General features: G+C 44.3%; 1 protein-coding gene across 9 annotated transcripts in view; it reads right to left on the reverse strand.

Moving 5' to 3' along the window:
- ripk1l (receptor (TNFRSF)-interacting serine-threonine kinase 1, like) overlaps window positions 1-19,060 on the reverse strand; it is a 97,437-nt gene that overhangs the window by 37,729 nt on the left and 40,648 nt on the right. For 7 of the 9 annotated variants that reach the window (XM_069909082.1, XM_069909047.1, XM_069909041.1 and 4 more), the window contains 2 exons: window positions 15,890-16,027; window positions 963-1,191 (listed from right to left, as the gene is read on the reverse strand). In XM_069909082.1, coding sequence (XP_069765183.1) covers window positions 963-1,191; window positions 15,890-16,027 — 367 coding nt within the window. Of the gene's footprint in view, window positions 1-962; window positions 1,192-1,833; window positions 1,952-15,889; window positions 16,028-18,861; window positions 18,943-19,060 lie in introns of those variants that run through there. The other 2 variants (XM_069909072.1, XM_069909063.1) reach the window with 2 other exon arrangements.

Raw genomic sequence — 19,060 nt, forward strand, 5'->3', positions numbered from 1 at the left:
CAACTCAATCACTGAAGCTTCGATGAGAATGGTCCATGCATACAACATCAGCAAAAAGATCTTTTCCAACATCTACCCACCCACCCCGTAGTGCTCCATGGCATTCAAGATCAGACCAAGAAAAAAAAAGACAGCTTCCAATATCTTAGGAACCTCCTCTTGTCACAGGTGGACAGTGATGGTTCAATTCATTACCCAATTTGGTCAATCGAGGAATAAAATATTTGCAGATTAAGCCCTCAGATTTGGCACAAAACTCTCATGGGCAGCAGTGATTATTGGCTCTCTAAATGCTTCAGAGACTTAATTACCTGCAGCAGGCATCTTCAGACACAGGTAAAATACCTCCAGTACTCTCTCCACAAGATTTTTAAAACTCAATGAAAGGATAAATACCCCAAAATCAATGTTATCTTGGATCAACATCTCCAGTATTGAGGCTCCGTTTAATCTCAAATGGCTACATTGGGCTGGGCATATTATTTGTAATCCTGACACCAGAGACATACTACTCCAAGCTTTGCAATGGGTGGAGATTGCCAGATGAACAGAAAAAAAAAAGATTCAAGGCTGTGCTCAACACTTCCTTGAAGCACAACTTTTCCAATGGATGCTGGGAAGTTCTTTTGCGTAAACTTTCAAAATGAGGACTATTCTGAATGATATAGAGAAGCACACAAAAGCCCTAGATAAGCAGTGAAAAGAACATAACTCTAAATCCATCCACCCATACTGACAGTCTCCTCCTGCCCAACCTGTGTTCTACAGTTTCTACATTGCCCTCCTCATTAGCCACCTCAGAAATCACAGGCGTGAGTGGAATCAAGCTATCCTTATTCTTGAGAGAATGTTCAAGTTGAAGAAAGAATTGTAACTGAATGCATTAACATTGAACAGCCACCCTGGAAAAGAAACATAAAAAATGAGCAGTAAATGTTGATGAACAGCCAGAAGTAACTCACTTTCATATGGTTCTCGATTAGTCAAAATAACCCACATCACTATGGCAAAGCTATAAACGTCAGACTTTTCCGTGGCCTTGGCGTTTAGGGACTGCAAATGCTCAGGTGCCAGGTAGGCCAGTGTGCCTGCATTATTCTGGGGCTTTGAACTCATCTGACATCTCCTCTTAAGTTCTTCGGTAGTCAATCGACTCCAAGTTCGAAAGATCGACACACCAAGATCTGCAATCTAAAGGTAAAGACAATCAGATACCAATTACAAATCAATCAAAGTTTCTCATAATCCACCACGTAAAATTATGTATATTTTACAATAGAATGAACTTTGCTATTTGAGGACCTTCTGCTCTTTAAAAGTTTGCACCCATAAGATATTATCATTAATATTGATGATAAATACCTAGTGGTAAATGCCTCCCACCTTGCACCCATGTTCAATCTTCTTCGAGACAGTCTCAGACTGATCAGAGGATGATCCATTTCCAAGTTCTACCATGGGAGAAGATCATCAGGCAGACAGAAGAAGAGGTTCAAATATGCTCTCAAAACTTCCCTGAATAAACGCGAAACTGAGAATGCCTGGCCCATTGTGACTAAAGATGGAGGAACACCTGGAATTTTAGACCATGCATCAGGAACATACAGAGGCCAAATGTAAGAGGTAGAAGAGAGCATCACCTCACAAACTACCCATCTACTGACCCTTCTTTGTAAGAAAGCCCTCAATTTCAAAACTGTGCATTTTTGAACAGAAGATCTGTTTCTGGAGTTTGGCACATAAACAACATGGTTTATCAAAGTAGCCAACTGAGTTAATTTGGGGCTTTAATGCTGGGATAGTGAGTTGAGATGGACAATAATATTTATTTACTGTAGTTGTCTCTCCAGTCAATTTGAAAGATCTTGCATTGACAATGTTGTGATATTTTTCCTTGTGCCTTGAGGTGCCAGTTGTAGCAGTCCAAATTTCATAAAGGGTACATGGATCACTGGATTAAAAAACAAAAGTCCACAGACACCGTGATTGAAGTAAAAACACAATGCTGGAGAAAATAAGTAGGTCAAACAATGTACTTTATAGAACAGAGATAAAGATACATAACCAAAGTTTCGGGCCCGAGCCCTTCAAGATGTGAGCAAAATGTAGGCAGGTGTCTGAACAAAATGGTGAGGGGGGTGGGCATGGGGGGGAAGAGCACAGTCCCACAGGCAAAATGTAAGAGGTGGACAAGGGAGGGAGGGCATAACAGCAAACAGGGGGAAGAGAGGATGACTCCATGAATGAAGAAAGGGGTGTAGCTGGAGGAAAAGAGACGGAGGGATGGGGAAGAATGGGGAGTGGTCTAACAGAAACCAGAGTAGTCGATGTAAATGCCATCCGATTGGAGAGTGCCCAGACAGAATATTAGGTATTGCTCCTCCAAATTACATGTGGCCTTGACTTGGCAGTACATGAGGCCATGGGCAGACATGTTGGCTTGAAAGTGGGATTGAAATGGCTAGCCATTGGGAGATCCCTGTCATTGATGCAGACAGAGCGAAAGTTCTCAGCGAAGCAATCTCCCAGTCCGTGTCCAGTCGCTCCAATATAGAGAAGGCCACAACAGGAGAGAACCGAATGTAGTAAATGACTCCCACAAATTCACAAGTGTGGCTTCGCTTGGAAGGACTGTTTGGGAGCCTCGAATGGTGGTGAAGGAGGAGGAGGAGTGGGTTTAAGTGTGGCACTTCCTGCGGTCACAGGGGAGTGTGCCAAGGGGACAATTAGTAGGAAGGGATTAATGGACAAGGGAGTGATGGTGGGAGTGGTCTCTACGGAATGTAGAGAGAGGAAGATGTGCCAGGTGGTGGGATCATGATGTAGGTGATGGAAATTGTGAAGGATAATATGTTGGATGTGGAGGCTGGTGGGGTGAAGACAAGGGGAATCCTGTTTTTTTGTGTGGCGACCAGGGACAGAGGGGGGCAGGGTAGATGTGTGGGAATTGGAGGAGATGTGGTTAAGGACTGAGTGGTAGAGGGGAAAAACATTTTTTGAAGAAGGAGGACAGTTCAGATGATCTAGACTAGAAGACCTCATCTTGGGAGCAAATGTGAAGAGACAGAGGTATTGAGAGAAAGGAATATAATCTTTATGGGGGACTGGCTGTGAAAAATATAGTCGAGGTAAATGTGGGAGTTGGTAGGTTTGTAAAAAGTATCTGTAGAAAGTTTGTCTCTGAGATGGAGATAGAGAGATTGAGAAAGGAAAGAATGTCGCCGGAGATGGACCAAATGAACTTAAGGTCAGGGTGAAAGTTAGCAGCAAAATGGATAAAGTTGGCCAGTTCCTCATGGGTTCATGAAACATCATCAATGTGGTCATCAATGAGTTGAGGAGCCTCGCCTGTGTAGGCTTTCATCATGGATTGCTCTACAAAGCCAACAAAAAGGCAGGTGTACCTGGGGTCACTGTTGCCTTGAAGATCTTGGTTTTGTGCCAGGACCTTCAAATAGCCTTTCCTCGACCAACCAAAGAGTGTCTTGATGCAGTGAAGGATTTAATCATTGCAGTCTGCCTTCTCTGAGAGAAGGAAGGGGAAGCATCCCAAGTTTTCCAGCATTTTGATGTGATATTCTTCATGTCAGAGAGCAGTTTGGTACAGTGGTCGTTTAAATCTATCTTGTGAATGGTGCAGGAATAGCCCATCCTCTCATATGCTCCAGTGAAAACACTGACAATGGCTTGGAGTTCAGCCTCTGTATGTTTGCACCTGGACACGACAGATCAATTATTGAAGTTCAGATGATCTTGGCTCTGGAACATAGTTGTCATAGCTTAAACAACATCCCCTTACCTCTGAATATGAATCCAATGCAGTGGGAAGTTTGATGAAGGTTAAGTGAAACAGTGCAGCAAGGAAGACGGAGAAAAGCAGTAATTCAATGATGTAGCCTTTGTTTAACACTGACCTCCAGCTAGCTACATGTTCAAAGAAAGCAGGGATTTGTCATTGGAGTTTCAATGCCAAGGAAATTATGATCCACACTTCCTCCCATCTCATCTGAATGCATTCTCAGAGAAGTGTCATAGCATCCTTGGTCCATTAAGTCTCTGCTGGCCTTGAGACCAATTGAAGTTTGCATTACATTCCTCTGGATGGCAAATCAAATGCATAAACCATTTCAAAAAGCAGAAAATCTCATTCATTAATGTCAAAAGGAAGGATTATCATGAAAATATTTGTTAGCTAATTCTGCCAACATTAGCTGCTGAACAATTTTCATGGAACATGTAATTAATGGAACTCAGCATTAACAAGTCTTTTAGTTTCAATGCCATCAGTGCACAGAATTGCAGGGCTGAGCAAATAATGAGCTGCTGAAGGAACTCAGCAGGTCAGACAGCATCCACAGCAGAGACGGTCAATCAACGTTTGGAGTCAAGACTTATTTACTGAGAAAGTAACTTGCACTGCCACTTTTACTTCGACAGTTCACATCGGGCCATGCCAAAACCTTACAAAAAAGTGCTAGGCTGGAGAGGAGGAATAAATGGACGGCATTTCCCCATGAACTATTTGGCCCATTGATGACATTTAATTCTCTGAAAGAGTGACCCAGCTGAGTAGACATGTTATTTATTTTCCCCAGTACCTAGATCAGAGGTTCTCAACCTTTTTCTTTTCACCCACATACCACTTTAATTAATCCCTATGCCATCGGTACTCTGTGATTAGTAAGGGATTGCTTAAGCTGGTCTGTGAGTGGGAAGAGAAGGTTGAGAATCACTGCTCTAGACGCAATTGTTACCGTGTGGCAGCGCACTCGCGCAGGGTGAACCAGCCCCACTTGTAACGCCACGTGGTGGGGCAGCACTGGGAAGATGGCGCCGTGGGGCGTTTCTTCCTCACTCAAACCTCCCGTGTGCCGCACACTCTGGGCAGCAATCGTGACGTCATCATGCACGTGGTGACTGAACCAACGCTTCCCTTAAAGGGGCATGCGTCAAATTCAAATAAAACAGTCGTTAACGACCCTCACCCTGGTGGCTGTGCTTCTTATACTGCTCATCCACCACATTGGTGACCCCGACAAGCCCAGACGTTTTTCTGGATTCTGAACTATGGATTCCCCCCCTTCTGGACCCACTGCCCGAGGATGTGGTTTGGCCAAGCAGAAGCACAGTTCCAGCTTCGAAACATTTCCGCAGATGCCACTATGTTTTACCACATCATGAGTACACTGGACCAAGACACGGCAGCAAGGGTGGACGACCTCATCCACCACCCCCCAGCTGTGGGCAAGTACATCGCCCTCAAAAACCTGCTACTGGGAACATTTGGGCTCATCCCCCAGCAACGGGCTTCCAAGATCCTGCACTTGGACAGGCTTGGAGACCACAGTCCCTCAGCGCTGATGGACAAAATGCTGGCCCTGGCGGAAGACCTCAAGCCTTGTTTTCTCTTCCGCCAAATTTTCCTCGAGCAGATGCCGGAGGACATCCAGCTGCTCCTCATGGATGAGGATTTCTTGGACCCATGCAAAGCTGCAGCCTGGGTAGGTGCTCTCTGCCGAACAAAGAGGGAGAATGAGAGCCATCAACCAGGCACGACCGAGAATCAGCCGACCGCAAGCCGCCCAAGACCAAGCCAGAGGAGAGCCAGTCGACCTGATGTTTCTACCATCAGCTCTGGGGAGCGCAAGCCCATAACTGCCGACAACCCTGCGGGTTTCAAGGAAACGACCAGGCCAGCCGCCGTTGATGGCTGTGACAGCTGGCCACGTGAACATCCTCCTTCATTTTACGGACAAATTCACTGGCTGCCGCTTCCTGGTGAACACAGGGGCCGAGCTGAGTGCCCCCCCCACCCCCACAGCCTTAGAGACTTGCACCCGATCTCGCAGTCCAACCCTGCGGATGGTCAATGGCTCCACCATCAAGACCTACGGCACCCGGGGGTGTGGCAAGATGGCGTAGGGAACAGACGTGCCTTCCAGACCTCTCCTGACTCTGATTTATTGTTTTGTCTTTAAGTGCCCGTTAAAGTTCTTTTAAAAGTTTAGTCGTGACCTCCGACCTGTTTTTTTTTTCTTTTTAATTTTTGGGTTAAGAAGTGAAGGTTTTTTAAATTTTTTTTAAAAATAAATAATTTTTTAAAAAACTCTTTTTGTTTTCTGATTGTAATTGAGAGGGAATTAGGAGGTTTTTTTTCTCTCCTTTTTTTTTCTCTTTTTTTGGGGGGCTTTTTTTTCTATTTTTTCTCTCTTTTTTAAGAGGATGATGTCACAAAAGATAATAAGTCAAAAATTGAGGATGTTGAATTAGATGAAGAGGAAGATGAGGTGATAAGAAGAAAAAGAAGAAAATCAAGTACAAATACATTGAGGGAGAAGAGTTTAATAAAATTAAGTTAATTTCGATAGAGAATTTTGAAGATGATATAAATGAAGAATATGGAGAATTTTATAAGAGTTTGAACTATTTTTTTCCTTTTTTTATATAAGGGGAGGGGAAGGGAATAAAAAGTTTATCTGATTGTTTTTCTAAGGGATGTTTTTGTTCTCTCGATGAATTATAAAGGAAACTTGGTATTAATGGAAATTCTGTATTTATGTATTATTAATTATGATTTTTTTGTATAACAGATATGTGGTTGATATATGATATTAATATTTGAACATAGTTTTAAAGTGGATTTCATTTGTTAAATACATGTATTATGTTTGATTTAAATATATGTTTAAGGGTATTATTTTAGTATTGATATTTTTTTTGTTGTTAGTAATTTTTGTTGTTAAGTTTTATCCTTTTTTTTGTAAGTGGGGTTTTTTCTATTTTATTTACAACATTGTTAATTAATTCTTCACTCTTTATTTTGGGGGGAGGGTTGGACTAATTTTAAATTAGACAATTAATGTTGTGTTATAATTATTGCGGGGGGGTTAATTTGTGTAGTTTAATGATGTAGTATTCTAATTTTTATTATCTTATTTTTTATTATTTCTTTAAATGTAATTTTTATTTTATTCATGTCATAAAATTTTAAATAAAGTTTTAAAAAAAAAGACCTACGGCACCCATAGGGCACAGATCCAGATCAGCAAGGAAAAACTCCACTGGAGGTTTGTGCGAGCCTCGGTAGGCACTGCGCTGCTGGGGGCCGACTTCCTGAGGGCTCACGGTCCACATGAAGGGCAAGAGGCTGGTCAACACTCGCACATTCCACTCTGTACAATTGGACACAGCAGATGCCTGCAAGCTGGAAATCGCTGCCATAGCCGCCGCCAGGGATGAGTTCTCTGACATTCTCCACAAGTTCCCCGCCATCTTGGAGCAACGCTTCAACGACGCCCTGCCACAGCACAGGGTCTTCCATTACATTGCCACGCAAGGTCCTCTGCTGCATGCTAGGCACAGATGTCTGCTGTCTGAAAAGCTCCAGCAGGCAAAGGAAGAGTTTTCTAGACGACAGGAGCTGGGAATCGTCTGATGCTCGGACAGTGCCTGGGCATCGCTACTCCACATGGTCCCGAAATCGTCTGGGGGCTGGAGGACAGTGTTAATCTCTGCCTCCAACCTCCACGGTGCACGGGTTTTCTTCAAAGTGGACCTCGTGCAGAGATACCATCAGATCTCGGTGCACCCAGACGATGTGGGTAAGACGGCCATTATCACCCCCTTTGGCCTCTTTGAGTTCCTCCACAAGCCATTTAGCTTAAAGAATGTGGCCCAGACGTTCCAGTGCTTCATGGATGCGGTGGGAAAGGATCTGGACTTTGCATTCATCTACCTGGATGATATCCTGATTACCAGTTGCAACCGCAAGGAGCTCAAAGCCCACCACTGCCTTATGGTTAACGGGGCCAAATGCCAGTTCAGCAAGGAGTCCCTCCATTCCTGGGGGATACCATTTCAGTGGCTGGGGCTGCCCCGACAACAGAGAAGGTGGCAGCAGTCCAACTTTTCCCCAAGCCCTCCACCCTTAAAGGCCTGCAGGAGTTTGTGGGAATGGTGAACTTTTACCATCAGTTCATCCCCGGGGCCGCCCGTACCATGCGCTCATTGTTCGCACTGATGGCCACCAAAGGAAAAACCTTATCCTGGCTGGAAGAGGCGGATAAGGCGTTCGCGGTGACAAAGGAAGCCCTTGCCAGCGCGATGCTGCTGGTGCACCCACGGCCGGAAGCACACACGACACTCTCTGTGGACGTCTCAGCTACAGCAGTCGGGGAGGAGGGTCCTGGAACAATGACGAGGATCAATGGCGTCCGCTGGCCTTTTTCAGCAAGCAGCTGCAATCGCCAGAGCTCAAGTACAGCACCTTCAACCGGGAGCTCCTGGCACTGTACTTGGCCATCCGGCATTTTCGTTACTTCCTGGAGGGCAGGCCTTACGCAGTCTTGATGGACCACAAGCCCCTCATTCAGGCACTGGTGATGGCCAAGGACCCGTGAACCGCCAGACAACAGCGCCACCTCTCTTACTTGTCGGAGTTCACTACCGACATCCAGCATAGGGCAGGCAAGGACAATGTGGTGGCGGATGCACTCTAGCACCCGGCCATCAACATGCTCACCCCAGGGTAGGACTACGCACAACTAGCCCAGGCCAAGAGAACCGACGCAGCGACGCAAGCCCTGTGGATCGCCATCTCAAGCCTCAAGCTCAAGGACGTCCAAGTACACAACAGCCCGGACACGCTACTCTGCGATGTTTCAACAGGTATGCCAGGTCCGGTAGTCCCACCACACTGGAGAGTGAGAGTCTTCAGTCTAGTATATGACCTCGCTCACTCTGCAGTAAAGACGACCGTACAGATGGTCGCAGAGCGGTTCATATGGCTTAAAAAAGAGGTGGCGGAGCTGGCCAAGAACTGCACCAGGTGCCAGACCTCCAAGGTCCACCTGCACATGCAGGCTCCCATCCAGGACTCGGCGGCATGCAGGTTTCAGCACATCCACGTAGATGTCATTGGCCCCTTGCCGGTGTCCAGGGAGGTGCGTTACCTACTCATGGTGGTGGACCGGGCCACTAGATGGCCCGAGGCTATCCCCATCGAGGAAGCCTCTGCGGAGACGTGTGCCAAGTCCCTGGTCAGCCAGTGGATCAACCGGTTTGGGGTCCCGGCACACATCACTAGCAACAGGGGTGCCCTGTTCACATCTCTCTGTGGACCCAAATGGCAAAACTCCTGGGGGTCAAGCTCCACCACACCACGGCCTACTATCCACAGTCTAACGGTTTGGTGGAGAGGTTCCACTGGCACCTGAAGTCCTCGCTCATGGCCAGACTCACCGGCCCAGACTGGGCAGATGAACTACCCTGGATTTTCCTCGGGATCAGGGCGGCACCCAAGGAGGACCTGTAAGCTTCAGCGTCGAAAATGGTGTACAGCGCACCACTCTCCCTGCCCAGCGAGTTCTTCGTCCCAGATCCCGACATCGCACCTGGGGACGCGAACCTGCTGGCGGACCTCCGCAAGAGACTGGCCTCCCTGGCCCCCCCCACCTCCAGTGCACCTCGGCACTCAGCCGACTCACCTCCCCAAGGAACTCAACTCTGCCCAATTCATGTTCGTTTGGAGAGGACCGCAGGCGGCAACGCTGCAGCGCCTGTACAAGGATCCGTACAAGGTCCTACACTGGTCCGGCGGAACCTTCACACAGGATGTTGGGGGAAGGGAGGAACTTTTTATGGTGGACCGCCTGAAGACGGCCCATCTGGATATGTCGCAGCCGGTGCAGATGGCCAGGCCAAGCAACGAGGCCGCCTGCCCAATCGGTGAGACGCGTAGCCAATTCTGGGGGGGGTGGGTGGGGTTGTGTGGTGGCGCATTCGCTCAGGGCGAACCATCCCTGTTTGTAACGCCACATGGCGCAGCTGGGCAGCAATTGTGACGTCATCACGCACAGGGTGACTGAACCAATGCTGCCCTTAAAGGGGCACACACCAAATTCAAATAAAACAGTCGTTAACGACCCTCAGCGTGGTGGCTGTGCTTCTTACACTGCTCATCCTCAACAAATGAAATATTTTGCTTGAGAGAAATTGTCATTGACCCATTTCCTTTGGAGTTAAGAAACCGTGAACATGAGTCAATTAGGTATGATAAAAACAGTGGTTTTAAAACTTTTTATCTCCTCCCAAATAGCATCTTAACCAATCCCTTACTAATCACAGAGCACCTATGGCATAGGGAATACTTAAAGTGGGATGTGAGTGGAAAGAAAAAGGTTGAGAACCACTGGCCTAGACAGAAGCCATTGCCCATATGAACAACTTCCTTCTCGTAACTCATCTTGTTGCATTAAAGTGGTCAGCCGGAGAACATCTTCTGGCTCTCAACCATTTCATCAGGTGGAAGAGTTTATCCTTTATCATTGCTTGGATTTTTCATGACCTCAAACACTGCCATAAAATTTCATCACACCTTCTCTTCTCTAAGAAGAATCTCAGTTTTCGCAAGTTACTTTCTGATATTTTCACATCTCTTCTACCAATTGTTGTCCATCCCTAGGTTTTAGAACATAGAACTTAACAACAGAGTACAGTGTGGCCCTTTGGCCCACAATGTTGCATCAACCTATGTAAATTTACTCTACAAAAATCTAATCCTTTCGTATCTTACATGTCTTTATATCCTTCCGATGGTATGGTGACAAGAAATAGACACACTAGCTCATGTTCAACATAACCTCTGTGCTGTTTGACTTTACACCTCTAGAAGTTAAGACCAGGATCCTGTCTTTTTCTTTGTCATTTTCTTATCCTGCCCATCACCTTCAAATATCTGTGCTCACACATTGCCAAATCTTCTTACATGGTCTCTCTTTCTCTGAACACTTGATTAGCTTCATTGAAATGCTTTTGCAATGGCCTTGCACAATCTGAATGATTAGCCTGCCCTGTTTAATCTGGCAAAGAATTCCACCCCAGCGAGAAATCTCTTGAATCCAGAGACCCAAAGATCAATAAACTTCATCAAAGCAAATGTAAGGCCCTGCCAGTATTTTTGCTCAATCATTTCCATTGAGTTAGAAGGTTGTGGGGCCATGTTTTACTCCAAGGACATCAGCACATACTTCCAGATCTGAAGATGTACTGCACTCTCATAGGATTCAAATAAGATGTCAAACTGAGATCCCAGCTTCTGCTCAGAATTACATTTCTATTGTCTTATCTCAAAACAAAGCTGGTGAATAATAAGACTAATTAACATAATTATCCTTAGTAAAACAAATTACTTAACATAACATAACAATTACAGCACGGAAACAGGCCATTAGGCCCTTCTAGTCCGCACCGAAACAAACACTCCTCTCTAGTCCCACCTACCTGCACAATGACCATAACCCTCCACCTTCTTCTCATCCATATACCTGTCCAGCTTTTTCTTAAATAATAAAATTGACTCTGCCGCCACTATTTCTCCGGGAAGCTCATTCCACACCGCTACCACTCTCTGAGTAAAGAAGTTCCCCCTCATGTTAGCTCTAAACCTCTGCCCCTTAACTCTTAACTCATGTCCTCTTGTTCCAATCTCTCCTACTCTTAACGGAAATAGTCTATCCACATCCACTCTGTCTATCCCTTTCATAATCTTAAATACCTCTATCAAATCCCCTCTCAACCTTCTACGCTCCAAAGAATAAAGACCTAATCTGCCCAATCTCTCCCTTTACTCTAGATGCTTAAACCCAGGTAACATTCTGGTAAATCTTCTCTGCACTCTCTCCACTCTGTTTATATCCTTCCTATAATTAGGCGACCAGAACTGCAGACAGAACTCTAAATTAGGCCGCACCAATGCCTTATACAATCTCAACATCACTTCCCAACTCCTATATTCCATGCAATGATTGATAAAGGCCAGCATACTAAAAGCCTTCTTCACCACCCTATTCACATGAGTTTCTACCTTCAGGGAACGATGTACCGTTACTCCTAAATCCTTCTGCTCTTCTGTATTCATCAATGCTCTCCCATTTACTACGTATGTCCTGTTCTGATTCTTCTTACCAAAATGAAGCACCTCACACTTATCAGCATTAAATTCCATCTGCCATTTTTCAGCCCACATTTCTAAGCAGCCCAAATCCCTCTGCAATCCTTGAAAACCTTCTTCATTATCCACTATTCCACCTATCTTAGTATCGTCTACACATTTACTAATCCAATTCACCACCCCATCATCTAGATCATTAATGTATATAACGAACAACAATGGGCCCAATACAGATCCCTGAGGCACACCACTGGTCACCGGCCTCCAACCTGACAGACAATTTTCCACTACCACTCTCTGGCCTCTCCCTTTCAGCCAATGTTCAATCCATTTGACTATCTCAAAATTTATACCTAAAGACTGCACCTTCCTAACTATCCTTCCATGTGGTACCTTATCGAAGGCCTTACTGAAGTCCATATAGACAACATCCACTGCGCTAACCTCATCCACATTCCTTGTCACCTCTTCAAAAAATTCAATCAGATTGGTCAAACAGGACCTTCCGCCCACAAATCCGTGTTGAGTGCTCCTGATCAGACCCTGTCTATCCAGATATTTATAAGTACTATCTCGCAGAACTTTCTCCATTAATTTACCTACCACAGACGTCAAACTTACAGGCCGATAATTGCCAGGCTTCCTCCTTGAACCCTTTTTAAATAACGGAACCACATGCGCAATATGCCAATCCTCCGGCACTATCCCCATCTCTAATGACATTTGGAAAATTACCGTCAGAGCCGCTGCTATTTCCTCCTTTACTTCTCTCAATGTCCTGGGGAAGATCCCGTCTGGTCCCGGAGACTTATCCATCTTTATATTCCTCAAAAGCCCTAACACTACATCTTTTGTAATCACTATATTCTCCATATTTACCCAATTTGCTTTTTTTAATCTCACATATCCCAATATCCTTCTCCTTGGTGAATACCGAAGAAAAGAAATTGTTCAATATCTCCCCCATTTCTCTAGGCTCCACACACAGTTTTCTGCTCTGATTCTCTAAGGGACCAATTTTGTCTCTCGCTTTCCTTTTACCATAAACATATTTGTAGAACCCTTTTGGATTAATTTTCACCCTGCTTGCTATAGTCTCCTCGTACCTTCTTTTATCTTTTCTAATTCCTCTCTTAAGATTCCTCTTACATTCAATGTATCTTTCAAACATCTCCTTAACTCCATGCTTCTTATATCTAATGTACGCCTCCCTTTTTCTTCGAACCAAGTTTCCAATATTCCTTGAAAACCACGGCTCTCTCAAACCTTTTGCCCCTCCTTTTAACCTAACAGGAACATAAAGCTTTTCCACTCTCAAAATCTGATCTTTAAAAGACTTCCATCTCTCTACTACATCCTGCCCATAAAACAAATTGTCCCAATGCACACCCTGCAAGTCCTTTCGCATCTCCTCACACCCATCCAGCCCTTTCACAGAATGTGTTTCCCAATCTATATGTGGAAAATTAAAATCTCCCATAATTACAACCCTGTGCTTATCACAAATATCCACCATCTCCCTACAGATTTGCTCCTCTAGGTCTCGGTCCCCTCCGGGTGGTCTATAATACACCCCTACAAGTGTAACCTCTCCTTTCCCACTCCTCAGTTCCACCCAAATAGCCTCCGTGGCCTATCACACCTAAAGCAACGAAACCCAGGGATATTCAGCTGCCAATCACATCCCTCCTGCAACCATATCTCACTAATCGCTACCACATCATACTTCTAAGAATCAATCCACACCTTCAGCTCATCCACCTTTTTTACAATACTCCTGGCATTAAAATATATGAATTTCAGAGATTTCCCAATTCTTAATCCCTGTTTTCCCTCATCTTTAATGACAACATTATTTCATTTTCCTGCCAATTGCCCTTCATCTTCTTCCAGAGCATTTCCTTTCTCTATCACCTGCCCATCCATATTCAAATACTTACTGCAAACTTTCTTTGTTTGCATTCTAACCTTCTCCTTACTGCTCTGTACTATTTTGCTCCCTCCCCCCAACCATTCTAGTTTAAAGGATCCTGAGTAGCCCTAGCAAATACACCTGCCAGGATTCTGGTCCCCCTGGGATTTAAGTGTAACCCGTCCTTACTGTACAGGTCACATCTTCCCCAAAAAAGGCCCCAGTGATCCAGAAACTTGAAACCCTGCCCCTTACTCCACCCCTTCAGCCACGTGTTAATCCTCCACCTCATTCTATTTCTATTCTCACTGTCACGTGGCACAGGGAGTAATCCAGAGATTACCCCCTTTGCGGTCCTTCTTTTTAACTCCCTACCTAACTGCCTATTCTCACTTTTTAGGACCTCTTCTCTATTCTTCCCTATGTCATTGGTACCTACATGTACCACGACCTCTGGCTCCTGTCCCTCCCACTTTAGGATATCCGGGACACGAGCAGCAACATTCCGGACGCTGGCACCAGGGAGGCAAACCACCATCTGGTTCTCCTTGCTGCGTCCACAGAATCCCCTATCTGTCCTCTTAACTATGGAGTTCCCTACCTTTCTGAGCTACAGGGGCTGACTCCGTGCCAGAGGCACAGCCACTGCTGCTCCCCCCAACTTTGATGTCCTCCTCAACAGTACTCAAAGAGGCGTACTTATTGCTGAGGGTTACAGTCATAGGGCTCCTCTCTGGCACCTTACATTTTTCTGTCCCTCTCCTAACTGTTACCCACCTTTCCTCCTCCCGTGGCCCTGGTGTGACCACCTGGCTGTAACTCCTGTCTATGACTTCCTCTGTTTCCCTAACCAGCCTGAGATCATCAAGCTGCAGCTCTAGTTCCCTAACACGGTCCCTAAGAATCTGCAGCTCGACACACCTAGTGCAGATATGGACATCCGGGAGTCTGGAAGACTCCAGGACCTCCCACATCTGGCACTCCCAACAACACACAGCCCGAACACTCATCCTTTACCCCAATGAAGTAGTAATAAAGACTATCTTACCTTAATGTGCAGTGACTCGTCCTCAACCTGTGCTCCCACTCACTCGCTTGGGCCGCTCACTCGCTGCCGCTCCCAAAAACCTTTCCTTTACTTTAATACATTACCCAATGTGACCACTAGCACTGTCCAATCCTAACCAGTTTCCTTTAATTACTCCCACCTGCACTCCCTATTCAATTACTGTCTCTGCACTGAACAGCAATCCCCACCTAAATTATTAACTCTTAATTAAGACTAAATGACCACTCTACTCACATCCGTTCAGCACAGCACGTTCCCGCTTCTTCGCTCCTTGCCAACTGGACCTCAACTGAGGTAAGGTTTTCTTTGTTTTTAAAACTCCCTCCCTGCTGACGTCACCACACGCCTGCGCACTTGCCCCCTCCCCTTTTAAATTTTAACTTAAAATTAAATTAACTACTTTAACTTTAAATTTACACCAACAAACCCTTCCCCTTACAATTTAAATAAATAAATTCACACCTGACTTTTTAAATAAATAGATAAATTAGGACCACTCTACTCACGTCCATTCAGCACAGCACGCTCCCGCCTCTTCGCTCCTTGCCAACTGGACCTCAACTGAGGTAAGGTTTTCTTTGTTTTTAAAACTCCCTCCCTGTTGACGTCACCACACGCCTGCGCACTAGCACCCTCCCCCTTTTAAATTTTAACTTAAAATTAAATTAACTACTTTAACTTTAAATTTACACCAACAAACCCTTCCCCTTACAATTTAAATAAATAAATACACACCTGACTTTTAAAATAAATAGATAAATTAGGACCACTCTACTCACGTCCGTTCAGCACAGCACGCTCCCGCCTCTTCGCTCCTTGCCAACTGGACCTCAAATTCATGGCTGAATTTTGCTCAATTTTAAATGAAACTAGAACATGCTGGGAGTGCAGTGTCAGAGAAAAAAGTGGAGAGCATTTTGGGTGGAAGATCATTCATCAGAATATATTTGGTTTTTACCTTGATATGATAATCTGCATCGACCAAGATGTTTTCAGGCTTTAAGTCTTTGTGTACAATGTTCATGATATGCAAATAAGTCATCCCATCTATGATTTCCAGTATTATTCTTCCTTTTACAGGTAATGGGATAGTTACCTGGAAAATAAAATGATTCATAAAAAGCAAATGGTTCACCTTGGTGCAGAATGTTAATGAACTGCATCAGGACATTCAGAACCCAGAGACAGCGCGTCATACTGTGCTTCACTAACTATTCTTTTGATTTGTGCTGCCACTTTCAAGAATCCATACCTATTTAGTCAACACTGCCCCCAGCTACCTTCCCTTGTCCCCACACCTCGAGTTGTTTGACTCTTACACTAAACTGGGACACACTGCAATGATTCTGGCTAGCAGCGAGCCACTGGCAGACTAGTGCTGAGTCAGCAGAACTTGTACCTTTAACCCTTCACAATGTAGCATGGACTGCACAGAAGCAAGATGCAAGTTATCTATGGATGCATCATCCAGCTGCCAAACTGAGAGGCTTGATGCACTTAATATCTAGATTCTGGTCTTGATGTGAGCCACAGTCGGAGGATCTAGTAAATTTCAATGGCCATAGAGTTATGGAGTTCTACAGAACAGAAACAGGCTCTTCAACTCAATTGCCCATGCCTCCCAAGGTAGTCCCATTGGCTGCCTTTGCTCTCAATCTTTCCGTTCCATATATCCATTGTGACAGATTATAGATATGTTTTTGGGAGATAAATTGGGGCAGCTTTTTTAGTGTAGGCCACATACAAACTCTTTAAAACAGATCTTATTTAAAATACTGGAGCTCTGTTCATGCTAGACAGGCCAACTCTAAGAGCCTTTGCAAAAGCTTTGGAGAGTGCCCAAGGGACTTCACTAATGCATTATTATTTACAAAAAGGCAACGGATGAAAGAACTTGTCGGAGCTGCAGGCTGTCTGGAGTGGAACTTGCTGTTCTAAGAGGGTCATGTGGTTTTGCAAGCAGAGAGAGAAAACAGGTTTTTTCTCAGAGAGAGAGAGAAAATTCAGTTCTACAGTGCTACAGTCAGCAGCAGCAGTTGGGACTAGAAAAGGACAAGCTGGCAAGCTTGTGGAAAAACCCCATTTGGAAGAGAGGTTGTGAGTGCTTAGTTCAGCCTGGTCAAAGCCCTTGTGGTTCATACAAGAGGAGAGGACTGGCTGCCTAATGTTTCACTTGAAATAAGTGAAACATAAAGGAACTCTGTGGTGACCTGAAAGAAAGAGGTTATCATCTGGAAAACCCTGATGGGGCAAGTTTCTTCAGCAATACACTAAAGTGGCTGGTTACAAGGAATCAGTTGTGGGTGTCCAGCGAACTACAAATCTCTCTCTGAAAACCATCAAGAATCTTCCTGAACAGTAATCATTTACCTTTCAAGCACCAAAGCCTGGTGAACTTCATAAATGTTAAATTCTGTGCACAGTCTAAGAATTGCCTGCAACCAGTAAACTTGGAGGAATGAGAAGTGAGATTGGACTGTAAGTCAAAGAACTTTATTGAACTTACATACACATTACATACACATGTGCTTAGAATTAGCAGGGGATTAAGTTAGGTTAGTTAAGTTAAATAGTAATAAGTTAAGTTTGATCCTGTTTTCATGTTTAAAGATAATTAAAAGCAACTTTTGTTTAAGTAACTATTTGTCTTGGTGAATATCTATTGCTGCTGGATTTTGGGGTCCTCTGGGCTTGTAACACCATCTAAATGTCTTTTAAACATTATAATTGTCCCGCTTCAACCGCTTGCCCCACAGATCCGCTATCTGTGTGAAGAATGTGCCCCCCCATGTCCCTTTTCAATCTTTCTCTTTTCATCATAAATCTATTCTCTCTAGCTTTAGATTCATTTACCCTGGGGAAAAAGGGAATTTATCTTATCTATGCTCCTCAACCATTGTCTTATTCCAAGAAGAAAAGTTCCTTGCAGATATTCTCTTCACATATTGAGGCACATGCAAGTTTAAAAGGTCTATGGGAAATGGGACCCTGACCTGGTGGAACTGAAGCCCTAGCACAATGGGAGGGATGAAAGCAAACATTAACTGCTGAGCCAGATGCCAAACCATTATATTTTCAAATGATAGGGTAGTAGATTATTGGAGTTTACCTAAAATGAATTTTTGTAAGGCTTTTGAAATCCATGTGATCAGACTGTAAGTGTTAATTGGATCCAAGGGAAAATAACAAGTTACCTTATACATTTTCTCAGCAGTAAAGTGGATTTTAGTAGATGAAGGGCTGGATTCAGTCAAATTCCATTTGGCCCAATAGTAAGAAGACAAGCAAGACTGCAGATGCTAGAATTTGGAGTAAAAAAACAAACTGCTATAGGAACTCAGAAGGTTGAGCAGCGTCTGTAGTAAATGGAAGGGAAGAATTGTTGACGTTTCAGTCTGAGACCCTGGACAGACATGATCTGATGCAGAGTCTCAACTCGAAACATCGGCCAATTCCTTAACCCATCTCCCCCATCCACAGACACTGCCTAACCAGCTGAGCTGCTCCAGTGATTTGGTGGTCTGGTACAAAGCCTCTCACCCAATTGTTTTTTGTGGAACATATAAATGAGTTGGACTTGTACATAGAGGAGATGCTTAACTTTGCTGATGACATTGAGGCTACAAGACTTCAATGGACTGATGAATATTTATGATCTAACTTTTTGGGAGTTTTATTGTCTTTTTAATAGAATTAAGTGTTATGTAGGTAGTTGTTTTTAGTTGCTTTTATGTTTTTTTTTTAAATTTAGCAATAAATTTCAGGCCCAGAAATCCATGCTGCCCAATTAGCCCAACATGACCAATTAACCAACTAAACCGATACATCTTTGGAATGTGGGAGGGAACTGAAGCAGCTGTTTGGCTGCATCAAGCAAGAATTTCAGTTCATGTGTATATTATACAATGTGTATGACAATAAACTTATTACCTTCAGATGGGCATCAAAATGGCAAATAGAACCCTGATCTGGAGAAATTCATAGTCATGGACTTGGGGAGAGCAATTGAAGCTGTGAATTAATGATAAATGACAGGATAGTAAAACAATGTGGTGGAACAGAGAGACCCTTGAAATTTGGTTAAAAATTTTTCACAGAGAGCTTTAAACAAGGAACATCTAATTCCAGA

The sequence above is a fragment of the Narcine bancroftii genome, chromosome 1 (assembly GCF_036971445.1).
Source record: "Narcine bancroftii isolate sNarBan1 chromosome 1, sNarBan1.hap1, whole genome shotgun sequence".
Classification (NCBI taxonomy): domain Eukaryota; kingdom Metazoa; phylum Chordata; class Chondrichthyes; order Torpediniformes; family Narcinidae; genus Narcine; species Narcine bancroftii.